Source organism: Calidris pugnax, unplaced genomic scaffold (genome assembly GCF_001431845.1).
Source record: "Calidris pugnax isolate Ruff unplaced genomic scaffold, ASM143184v1 scaffold373, whole genome shotgun sequence".
Classification (NCBI taxonomy): Eukaryota; Metazoa; Chordata; class Aves; order Charadriiformes; family Scolopacidae; genus Calidris; species Calidris pugnax.
In genome coordinates this window covers 160,912-172,759 of record NW_015091220.1, presented here as the reverse complement: position 1 = coordinate 172,759, position 11,848 = coordinate 160,912, and the positions used below count along the sequence as shown (strand labels likewise).

At 42.5% G+C, this 11,848-nt stretch overlaps 1 protein-coding gene across 1 annotated transcript; it reads right to left on the bottom strand.

Annotated features, from left to right (window-relative positions):
* Nucleotides 1-4,582: 4,582 nt before the first annotated feature.
* On the bottom strand, nucleotides 4,583-8,202 carry FGF6 (fibroblast growth factor 6). The gene is made up of 3 exons (XM_014959828.1): nucleotides 7,863-8,202; nucleotides 6,833-6,936; nucleotides 4,583-4,759 (listed from the first exon to the last, which is right to left on the bottom strand). The coding sequence occupies exons 1-3, from the start codon at nucleotides 8,200-8,202 to the stop codon at nucleotides 4,583-4,585; spliced, it is 621 nt and encodes a 206-aa protein (XP_014815314.1).
* Nucleotides 8,203-11,848: the final 3,646 nt, after the last annotated feature.

The following is an 11,848-nucleotide window of genomic DNA, read 5'->3' as shown; positions in this document are numbered from 1 at the left end:
CTCCCCGGGTAAATAGCACTGGAATTTAGACAGGTGACTGACGGCTCATCTTTTAATTAATTGCACTTTTATTTTCATTCCCTTCTGTGAAACTCACAGATTCTCTACAACAAGCATGACTCCTTCATGAATTCCCAGGCAAGAAGTCTGAAGAACACAAAAGTCTACCACAACTTCAAGTGTACCAATGCGTTCTCTGGTTCTAGAGGTGAATAAAAAGTCTATGTGTGTGTAGGGTTAATATAGCAGCTCTGAAGCAAGGAGGAAAACAATGTTAAGAGTGATTTGGAGTCAAAACACTACCAAAAATGTATAAAAGTTTATTTTATGAATACATTAAACTATTGTGCACAGCACTTACATATAAAAATAGAAGCAATTTCACAAACAATTGATTGGATAGTTTTGTGTTTTTTGCAAATTTACAGTCTCAATTGCGAGTCCATATTGAGTCAGAATATGAGGTATATTTTAGTGAAAAAAAAAAAGTGAGAACTTTGGCACCATTTTACTGTGCAAAATAAAATCTTGGAATCGAAATACTTAGTGAGGTATAAAAAAAATTACTCTGCTTTTCCATTGTGTGTGTCTGCATCCCTGCATGTTTGGGGAAAATTTTGATTATTTGAGAGCATTATTTAAGTCCAGTCAAGACTTTCTTCTAACAGAGGTGGATTAGGTCTTAAATTATTATGAGATTTTTCTATGAAAGAAGAAACCTTGAAAATAAGTATCAACTCCACGGGAGAATCTCATGTGCAAAATATGGGCAAGACAGGCTGGTGTGGGGCATTCACAGCAATGCTGTCCAAGCTTGTAGCCCATTTCATGAGATACACTTGAAAAGGAACCACTGCAAGAACTGTCAATAATAAGTTCCTAATTTGCCCCTGATTTAGGTAACTTCTTTACTTTTGTGAGTTTTCTTTACGTAGTCACATACCTATGGAACTATTCTTTTGAAGAAACTTTTGTTTGAGAGTTTGCCAGACTTGGCCCATATTGTCTCCATCAACTCCGTACCATGTATATTCAGTTTACAAATGGTTTTGGGTTTGATTATTTTTTTTTTTTCTCTGGGTCAGCTCAACAAATTTATCCTGAGGTGAGTAAAATGAGCAGTGGTCTTCCTAAGTCCTCCTTCTCCCATGTAGGTGATAACAGCCTGAGCAGTAGGAGGTGGAATTCAGCTAACAGGCATGAGGCAGAACAGGATCAGGCCACTTCCCAGGCAAGTTGTGTCACTTCTTGAACACTGCCACAGTTTGTTCTTCTACCGTGAGCTGCCCCTGGGCTCCTCGCACATCCACAGCAATGTGTCAACCTGTGCCTTAACTCCTCTCTTGAATGTAGCCATGCATTCACTTAAGAAGCACGTCGGTCAAAGTACTGTATCCAACTAGTCTAAGACTCCACCAAGCCATGATCCTTCACTGGTTGTGCTGGAGGGGTTTCCTGCCAAAGATATCACTCCTGACAATGGCATCTTTCAATGTCACGTTTGAAAATGACATCATTCACTCCTGTATGAATCAGGACTCCTGGCACTCGGAGACCTTTTTCGATGTCGGTGTTGACTTCAATGTTGAGCTGGGTGATGATGTTGGTATGTGATATGGAAACAGCAGCGGTATAAGGAGTAGCTCAGCAGAGTGGCTGGTGGGGCTTTCCATATGTCCACCAGAACCACATCCGCAAGGGTCTGCAGTTCTTAAGAAGAAGGTCAGCCCAGCCGGCTGCATCCAAAAAGATTCCTTGTGACCTGCTCTACGATTTGTTCTTGCTGTTGACCAATATGTGCAAAATGGAGTCAGGGAGTCTGGTTTATGCCAGATATCCCATTATTTACCAGTACTGGCAACAATAATTTACTCTAGACTGGACTGGTTTAAGAGGGAACAGACTTCTTCCTGTCCTAAGGACACTGGTTTAAGCTGTAATCAGAAACAAACTTGTGTGTCAGCATTCAAACTATGATTCCTTCTACGTCCATGTGCTCTTCCATCCTTCTTCAAACTTTATTCCGAAGACAATTAAGAATATAACGCAAGTATACAGGTTGCCAGCTAATGTATTTCAGTACAGTTGTAGTCTTCCTGTCTGTACCTCTTGGCACTCTAGTTCGACGTAACTGTCTGATATCCTCCAAACTTTTCTCTGACCCACTCAAAACATCCTGTTTTTTCTCTTAAAATGCACATTTTTCCAAAGCAAACTGCTGCACACATTGTGGATGAACAAAGTGTGCCAACTTGGCTTCTCTTTGCATACTGCAAGACCAGAAAATGAAGATTAGCTCCTTTCCATATCCAAAGTGTCCTGTTCGTGTACTCTAAGCAGTATTCCATTCTTTTTTTTTCTCTTCTTTTAAACTGTGACCACCCCTTACATTTTGAGCAAAATAAATTCACGTATAAATCACACAAAAGTAGCTGGAAAACTGTGTCTTGTTCACAGTTGTCTTGAAAACTTTCCAAAAAGTGTGGCTGTAGATACATGGTTGTAGGTGGGCTCTTTGGGCCAATTCTTCTGCAGCTATAAAATAATGGTCTTACTAAGCTGGTTTACTCCAACTGATGGCCTGGCCCTGACAGTGTTTCTCATGCATGTCAGAAGGCTCAAATTCATCATGAATAGACACCCCCTGCAAATAGAATGGCATGTCAAGGCTGGACATAACCACATTTTGGCTGGACGTGGGAGATTATCTTGCACTCAGATGTTCACTTCTGCAGCAGCATGGTCCATCTATGCTGAAAATGCTCATGCTCTGACATTGCATTGAATCTAGTTTCAAATTTAGGAGCACGCCATCAATGCAGGAATCCCAAGGCTTCTGGTAACTGACATTTATAGTGACTATTGACTTAGGGCCTCTTAAAATACTCTTTCAAAGGCACAGAGAATGTAGCTCCATTGGTGATCTGGAAAAAGGTTGTCAGAATAGTTAGGCAAGGTTACGCACTATTTTTATGGATTCTAGGAGAGCTTTGGAGAGTATTTCACATGCTTGCTGTGTTGTCCTTGAAACTGATGCTTTGCAAGTGACAGAAATTGGAATTACAGCACAAATTCCTCTGCTTCAACCCAGGAAATCACGCTTGTGTAGCCTCCTTCTTCCTCTATCCTTCATACCTCAGTGATGTATGACAGAGAAGAACCAAATATACTTAAAGTAGTAGATAGAAGAGGATTCAAATTTTCAAAAAAAGGAGAAGTTTTCTAAAATAACCCTTTGCTGGAAGCTTTCCTGGATTTTGTAAATTCTATAAAATGCATCCTGCAGACCAGTTCTAGTTCTTAGAGATTAACAAGGTTTAGCCCAAATGAAATACAGTGCTTTTAAGTAGTTATATTCTTTTACATGTGTATACATAAAAAGGCACCTGGACATCTGGAGACTGGGATGATTGATTCATTAGAAGTGTGCAATTACATAGATACACACTCACACATCCCATGTCTATATATATACACATGTATTTATATTAAAGATCTACACATCTATATTTGAGGTGGGTCTAAACTAAGCTCAAAAAATGCCAAGGGGGCGGCATTCAAAATCCTCAGCTCCAAATAGATTTTGTATTTGGGACCCGTCTGTGATTTATCCTGTGGTCTTTCCTAAGGGAAACAGATTGTAGGTCTTCATTTTGCCAACAAGTCCATGTGAGGAGACCCTGGAGAATCTCTTCAGAGACAGAGAGTCTCTGGGGGTGTAGAGTTTGCGTGTGTAGAAACAGTTTTGGAATTGGTGTCCTAATGATCAAAATAGATTGAGGACTTCACGGCACAGGACACAGGGTGTAGAGGAGGAGGTGCAGGCAGGTATTCAGATGGAGGGAACTGCTTGAAGCTCTGGTGAAGAAAAGTCATCGGATGATTTGGCCCATGATACGTAAACAGCTCATTATGAAAGGTTATTATCTGAGGTAATTAATATTAATTAGTAAATAACCTATGATTGATTAGGTTGTTATCCACAGCCATTCTGTGTCTTCAAAACGTTTTTTTCCTTTGCTCTCCAGCTTGCCTTTTCCTCTGTTCAGCACCAAAGGAGGCACACAGCCGTGTAAAATTCATACAGAGTAGAAGAGAAGCAGCATCATATGTCATATGCTACATGATGAATCTAGTACAAATATTTTTATCCAAATATACATGATTGATTAGGTTGTTATCCACAGCCATTCTGTGTCTTCAAAACGTTTTTTTCCTTTGCTCTCCAGCTTGCCTTTTCCTCTTGATTGATTAGGTTGTTATCCACAGCCATTCCGTGTCTTCAAAACGTTTTTTTTCCTTTGCTCTCCAGCTTGCATTTTCCTCCGTTCAGCACCAAAGGAGGCACACAGCCGTGTAAAATTCATACAGAGTAGAAGAGAAGCAGCATCATATGTCATATGCTACATGATGAATCTAGTACAAATATTTTTATCCAAATATACACATACATATATAGATTATTTTTTTTTTTTTTCAATGAACAGTATAAATACTTTACCTGGGAGATTATTCCCGTGTGCAAAATGAAACAGTTTTGTTTTTTTTTTTCCTGGGATTTAATCTTCTGCTTTGTTCATGTTCATATTCTTGGTAAAAAGTGGGTCACTGTCATAGCAGGAGAAACCTTGTTTCCCCTCTTCACTCTTCCGTGTTTGCTGAGAGCTATGTAGGCACCACAGTAAGCATTTGATTCGTATGCGTTGTAGTTATTGGGCAGCAAGATTTCTTTGAACTTGCACTCGTCTTGGAAAACAGCCTAAAGAATAGGAAGGGTGGGGGGGGGGACGGGAGGGACACAGGGGAAGAACAAAGCAGTACAATAAATATTTCACGGAGGCTCAAGCCATTTCTCTTCCTAGCGTTTTTACAGGAGGGCTTGTTGCAGTGTGCAACAGGTGGTGCTGGGGTGATTGCATCCAACAATAAATCTCCCTCCTCGGTGCTAATTTGGTGTCAGATGAACTCAGATGCCACCTGTCCGGATAATGGACTGTGTACTTCCTCAAGTTAATTCATCATAAATCATGGATTTCTTCATTTTATTTGCAAGCAATCGTTTGTGCCACAATCATGCACTTTTGCCCAAAGGCTGCAGCTCCATTTCACACCTCTCCCCTGCAAAAGGTCCTGTAACTTATAGGAGAATGATATGATGGCCATTAAAATCTTCAGTCCTCTTAAAAACAACCATGTCCAGGGAGAACTATTTGCTTGAATACGGCATTTGAATAAGTCCTCAGGTTAGCACTAAATCTTTCCTTTTATTAAATCATTAGTTACATTTAACTGGTAGTAAGTTATGCAGCAGGTTCTAAGCTGGGAAAACTGTTTTATTTTGCTTCATGCTGCAACACGTAAATCCAAGGAGAGGGGGTTATCTGGGAGAGGAGGTGCAAGCACAAACAGGAGACAACGTGGAGCACGGAGGAAATTAAAAGATAAAGCAGAGTAATTCCCTGACATCAAATGTCTGGCACATGAGACCCCACCAGTGCTGTTCTCTTTGGACATCTTTGTAATAACACCATTCAAAGCTCATAAGAATTTAACCTAGGGCACCACATTGTGCAAGAGAAAATGCACATCTCTTACAGCTTTTAATAATGCTTTTGAAAATAAGTAAGACTGAATTGAAACTGTGGGAAAAAAATCAAAGGGATCTCTGGTGTCAGACCCTGCATTTTTTTAGAAAGACCTAGTCAAGCAGAGCAGTTGGGCTTGTGGCACTTTTTGGGTGCTTGAAATAAGACATGAACCTTAAAACGTCCCACTCATTATGCATGTGATAAGGAATCTGTCAGATTAGTGATGGCTATGGGTCCTTCACAACATTCAGCGTTTTATTAAGCAACTGAAATGCTTGGATGAAATTACAGCTGTTTCAAAAGAAATTCCTTTTTGTTTCTTGACAAAAAAGATGAATGCAATCAGTACCATTCATTACTGTAAGATGGACTGATTTTGCCTATTTGCCTATTGCCTAAAGCCAGCCTTTTTCAAATGTGCTTCCTAACGAGCACCTTTTCTACTGAACATTGAGACTGGAGGCGCCTTGCTCAGCCCTCAGAGGCTAAATCTCATTTAGACAGCATAGCTAGCACTTTCTAGATGAGGATGATGGTGGTGATGTTTCAGTATGACTCGCATACCTTTGTTAATAGCTATTATATTATTTTTTTTTTTCACCCTGTGGGACTGGCCTCACAAAACTGGTCCTTAAAATAACCCCAGGCACATACGTTGACTTTGTAGGGTAAACTTCCTATTTATTCTTCACGGTGTGGTTGGTTTTGGTGGGGGGAGGCATGTGGCCATGCTTTTACTCATGGCAGCTAGCATGGATAGCTCTAACTGTACCTCTCCTACACACATTTAAGCACACACGTGCAATCACAGGCGCACACACGCTGGTGGACACACACAAACATTGCACCTCGTAGGGTTTTTTGCCCAGAACACACGCTTTTGCTTTACATACAATGCAATGCAAAAGGACATCGACAGGGTTCGGTCTTACTACTAGAAGGTGTTTGCAGCACTGAGCCCTTAGGAGAAGCCATCTGATTAAACCACACTATTTGTAGAATGCATTAATTTCCCTAGGGTGGTCCCTGTACAGTCATATCAGAAAACTTTAAAATAACAGACCTCTAACAGCCATGATGTTTGTTGCACTAAATAACACTGAGGACAGTGGGCTGGGCAGGCTCCCTGTAAATGAAACGCTGTTTTCTTTGGTTGCAATCAGAGATTTCCAGGATGAAAAAAATAACCGAAACCTTTGCAGCTTTTGCTTAAGCCTTGAAAATCTATTTGCATTTGTACTCACTGTTCCATACAGCTTCCCCTTGCTGTTCATTGCGATGAAGAGAGCGCTTTTCACACCAAACAGGCTAACAACACCTCTCTCTACAGTAGATATTTCAAAGAGACCTAAAAAACAAGGAGTTCAATAGAAGTGTTATCATGGAATTCACAGCTAATCAAAGGCAATTCAGATATAATTGATTTATTTTAAAACATTAATGAACTTGTTGTATTTTCATTATTAAAATTCTTTCCCTAGTCCAGCATAATAAAAATACACTGAGAAGATCTTGGGGTTTACTGCATTCCATAGGGTTTTAAAATAATTATTCTGGAATCAGTCATATGTTGTAGAATCTGTTTGCTCTGTCAAACTCTTTTGATTATCAAACTCTTGGCCTTTCTAATAAGTAAATTATTTTTATCTAATATGCTATAATTACAGAGCGTTTGTTATTCAGCTTTAGAGCAGTGTGGCTTACATTTTGAACCCCCCTCCCCCCCATGATATCTTAGCTGCAAAAGATTTTAGCATTTGCCAATTACAGGAAATTAAAATCCGTAGGGCTAATGTTTTTCTTTCAATCTTACAGTTTCAGAACAGCACCCGTAAGAACAAGCAAACCAGCAACACCAAACCCCCTTCCACGTCTGAGTGTCCCAAAAGTGCTAGTCGGCTAGGACTCAAAAATCACGCTTTGGCACTCTGAGCTGAGTGACAACCTCCCAAACTCAAAAAGGTAAATGAGAAGGTGAGGGGGGAGCAAATGCAGCAGAGAGAGAGTTTTTCAACCGGGTTTGTCGTGTCTCATCTGTGCAGTAAAGCAGTGAGGAGTAAAAATAAATTGCATCTAAATTAGTCTAAGCATTTGTGACATCTTTCAGCCTGGAGGGTTCCGATGTTTATTGATCCCAGAGACTTTTAAAAGGCAACAGATGTAGCGCAGATTAATAATATCAAGTCATAACATTTGCATTCTATGAAGGGTAATGACTAGAGTTCACAGCAATTAAGTGACATCTATTCTATTTCATTTCTGGATGCAACTCACTGTATTGGTTTTCATTGTGAACTCCGCTTATCCTTCCGTCTGGGAGGATTTGAAGGTGGAACCCGATGCCCACGTTGCAGTAAAGCCTCCGCTGCCTCTTGATTCCTAGCAAATAGTCACTCTCCCAGTTCACATCTGACTTCTCCCCTGACATCCCAGCCATGGACCTGGACAACAGAGATTGCCATCCTCTTTCCAGCAATGTGCCATTAGTTCTGCTTACAACTGGATGCGCTGAAGCAATCCCAGCTAGAAAACCCAGGAGAACAAAAGCAGGCAACGTCCGGTGAACGCTGGCTTCGCAGGACATAGTGACGAGAAGTCTTTGTGCAGTGGCCATCCGGTTCATCTCCTGGGCACGTGGTCAGAATTAATGGCCCTAAAAATACCGCCCTTCTTGTTTTTCTCCCTTCAGCATGGTGGCAGAGGCTTATTTTTGGAAAGCAAATAGAGATTGCTGACATGAAACTAAAGCCCGATAGCAGTTGGGTTGGGAGCAGAGACAGGCCGGCAGGACTCAAACTGGTGGGGACCATGTTTTGCAGATCCTGCTCTCCCGGTGGGCAGCCCCGGTTATATTTGATTGACCCATCTTTATAGCGCAGAGGCTGTCCCTCCCCACATCATCACTCTGACATCAACAGCTTGCCAGAGGTAAGCCTGCCACGGCTGTAACACTAACCTGCCGTCCTCCCCGGGCTGGCTGGGGTGTGATGAATGCTGTCACCCAAGACCAGAGGCTGGAGTGGGGTTTCATTGGCCGTGGAAAGAGAGGGAGTTAAATCGGTCGGGCGGCCGGAGGCCCCGCAAGCAGCTGCCTTATTTAGAGAAGAAGGTGTAAAAACAGTTGTGGACCTCATCAGCCAGCAATGAAAACTTTGCAGTCACTTCCTTGGTGGCACGGTCGCCGGGGCGTACGTCAGGGCAGCTCAATATCTGGGGAGAATTGGCTCAGATTGAGGCTACCGTTGCTCTTTTTTTGTACATACCTAGCAAATCCGGGGCACCTCTCACCATGGTGGCCCCTTGAGCCAACAGCTTGTCTGTGCCTCTGAAAGGAGCTCTCCTGGCTTGGTTTAACACAAGAGGTAAGCCATGCTGAAGGGAGAGGAAGCCCCCGGGGCTTGCTCCTGCTGGTTTTTGTGCCAACACATTTCTGCTCTTTTGCAGCAGTGGTTCTGCTGAGCAGGGCACGCGTTGGTCTTGCAGTGACACGTAAGCTGGAGGAACATGGATACGTTCATGTTCGTCACTGAGATGGCTTCCAAATGATGACAGATGTGTGGGGAGAACACGTCCCTCCCACAGGGATCCCTGCTGTTTTAGGGTCCTGGTCTTCTGAATACTCTTGCTGGGGTGCCACTGTGTGTGTGTTTGCAAGACAAAGGCTTAGGTAGTGCATTAAATGGGGCAAGGGAAATGGCCACACGTCCCTACTGGTTTCAATATCTCTTTTCCTCCAGCCCAAATGCTCTTTTTTTTGGTGTGATAACGCACGAGCATCCTAATTTCCCTCTCCTTCCCTTCGCTCAGACTGTCTTACTTGTTTCCCCTCATTTTGCACTGATGCTGTTTCAGCTTCCTTGGAGCTGGACAGGTTAGAGCTCCATCTTAATTAGTTTCACGGGACTTGTTAAGGCATCAGTGGTGGGGAAACGGCTGGAGATTGCTGCAAATATTTTTTTGCCGAGGTGGTCTGTCGGCTCTTGGCAGCACAGAACCTGCCTCGTCTATGTCATTTGAGGTGCCTGCGTGTTAATGAGGACAGTACCTGGAAGTGTAATGGAACTGAGCACCCCCGGCGTGACATGGAGTTTCACATTAAGGGGAGTGTAACATGAGGACACTCCAGCAGGAGCACCCTGAGAAAAGTGGGGGGGTGACAGCAGCCCTGGGGCAGGTGAGCAGCTGGAGTGGGTGACGGATGAAACACTGATTATTCCCTTGAGAGAGGTCAGCTATAAAAAGATTGGGAACCACTGGACTAGACCTGGTTTGTTTGTGCCAGGTGGCATTTCAAAGCCTGCCTGCCTTTGTTGAGGCAGCACTTGGAATATCTGCTGCCTTTTGCTGTCAGTGAACATCTTCAGGCCCCTTTCTCTCCTGCTTTCTACTTAATCTCGTGATTTTTCAGCTACGCAAAGAGCATATATAATTTTTACCAAGGAATAATACCACTATATTACACCCCTTAGCACAGCTGCAGTTTTTATGAGAGACCAGCATTGGTGGGAAACAAAGCCCAGGGTGACTGTTATAGGGATCCAGCACTGATTTCCTAGGTTGTCCTATGCTACAGTCTGATGACCTGCCCATTCCCAATGCATGTGACTCCTAGAAACATTGCTTAACCTCAATCCCCTCACTGTCTGTAAAATATGCATGGTAATATTTTCTTTCCAATTGATTTTCTCTTTTCCCCTAGAGAATGTTTCCAGTGTAATTTTGCACTTTGCTCGTGATCAGTGTCATGGAATCATAGAATCAAATCATAGAATTGACTAGGTTGGAAGGGACCTTGCACATAATCTAGTCCAACCATCAACCTAACTCTGATTAAAAAAAAACAAAACCAAACAAAAAATCCCCCACATTACTAAACCATGTCTCTAAGCACTATATCAACCCATCTTTTAAATATCTCCAGGGATGGTGCCTTAACCACTTCCCAAAATGAATAAAGAAGACAATGGACTGCAACCTTGCCTAAGACTCTTGGAGGCTGAAGCAACCCAAGCTTCTGAAGCAAAAGTATCATCTCATTATAATCGACAATTCCTAAAGCAAATAAAAGACCTGTTTGAATGCAGTGTGTCACGACCAGTGAAAAGGAATCTAAGACATAGGGACATGAAGTTACTTTGCTGTGCTTGCACACAAGACAGGGTTATGGGCAAATCGTTCTCTTAATGACATGACCACCAATTCTAGAGAGTGGGTAAGATAAACAACTTAGAAAGTCATTTGAAATAATTATCTTCCCATTCTACCACAAGGGCAGCCACTGAGTTGTCACGTGCTGCTTTCCTACAGGCAGGCACAAATGACAGAACATATTCCTGTTATTTTTTTGGAGGGAAGGTGGAAGAAAAAAAAAAAAAAAGCTGGGTTGCTTGGAAAAAGTCTGGGTTTACTGCTTATTCATGCTATGTTCATATTCCAAAGAAGGTACGTCAAGACCAAATATATCAAACATACCCATTTTTTTCTCCTGAGGAGTTACCACCAGGCCCATCCATCCAGCCCGTCCAGATCCCTCTGCAAAGCTGTGAGATGTGTTTTAATGCTCCAGCTTTCTGCTCCTTCTCCATTCACAGCACAGTAAAATCTCACCAAGAACAGCCTCATCCAGATCATTGATGAAGATGTTAAAGAGAACGGGTCCCACTACTGAGCCCTGTGGGACACCACTCGTGACTGGACACCAGCTGGATTTGACTCCATTCACCACCAGTCTCTGGGCCTGGCCTCCAGCCAGTTTTTAACCCATCGGAGAGTACTCCCATCCAAGCCATGAGCAGCCAGTTTCTTCAGGAGGATACTGTGGGGGGAAAAAAAAAAAAAAGCTAGGTTGCTTGGAAAAAGTCTGGATTTACTGCTTATTCATGCTATATTCATATTCCAAAGAGGGTATGTCAAGCACAAATATATCAAATATACCCATCTTTTTCTCCTGAGGAGTTACCACCGAAGCTAGTTCATAGGGACATGAAGTTACTTTGCTGTGCTTGCACACAAGACAGGGTTATGGGCAAATCGTTCTCTTAATGACATGACCACCAATTCTGCCTCACAGCAGAGCTGTTCTCCATGTACCAGGATGGAACAGAGCCAAGCTTGCATCCTTTATTTCTTCTGGTTTCTGCACAGAAGCTGTGCTAAGTTTATGCCTGTTTAAAGCTTGGTGTGGAAACCCACAGGTAGGAAGCCTTCTGGGAGAGGAAATTGTGTTTCAACTTCTCTTCTAGGGTCTGGGAGAAGAAGGT

What these genes read in the sequence shown, in the direction of transcription:
- FGF6 (XM_014959828.1), bottom strand. Translation starts at nt 8,202, where the DNA reads ATGGCCACTGCACAAAGACTTCTCGTCACTATGTCCTGCGAAGCCAGC. An exon ending in TCACAATGAAAACCAATACA is followed by an intron (nt 6,937 to 7,862) that starts GTGAGTTGCATC and finishes CTTGTTTTTTAG; the next exon opens with GTCTCTTTGAAATATCTACT. An exon ending in AGGGGAAGCTGTATGGAACA is followed by an intron (nt 4,760 to 6,832) that starts GTGAGTACAAAT and finishes CCTATTCTTTAG; the next exon opens with GCTGTTTTCCAAGACGAGTG.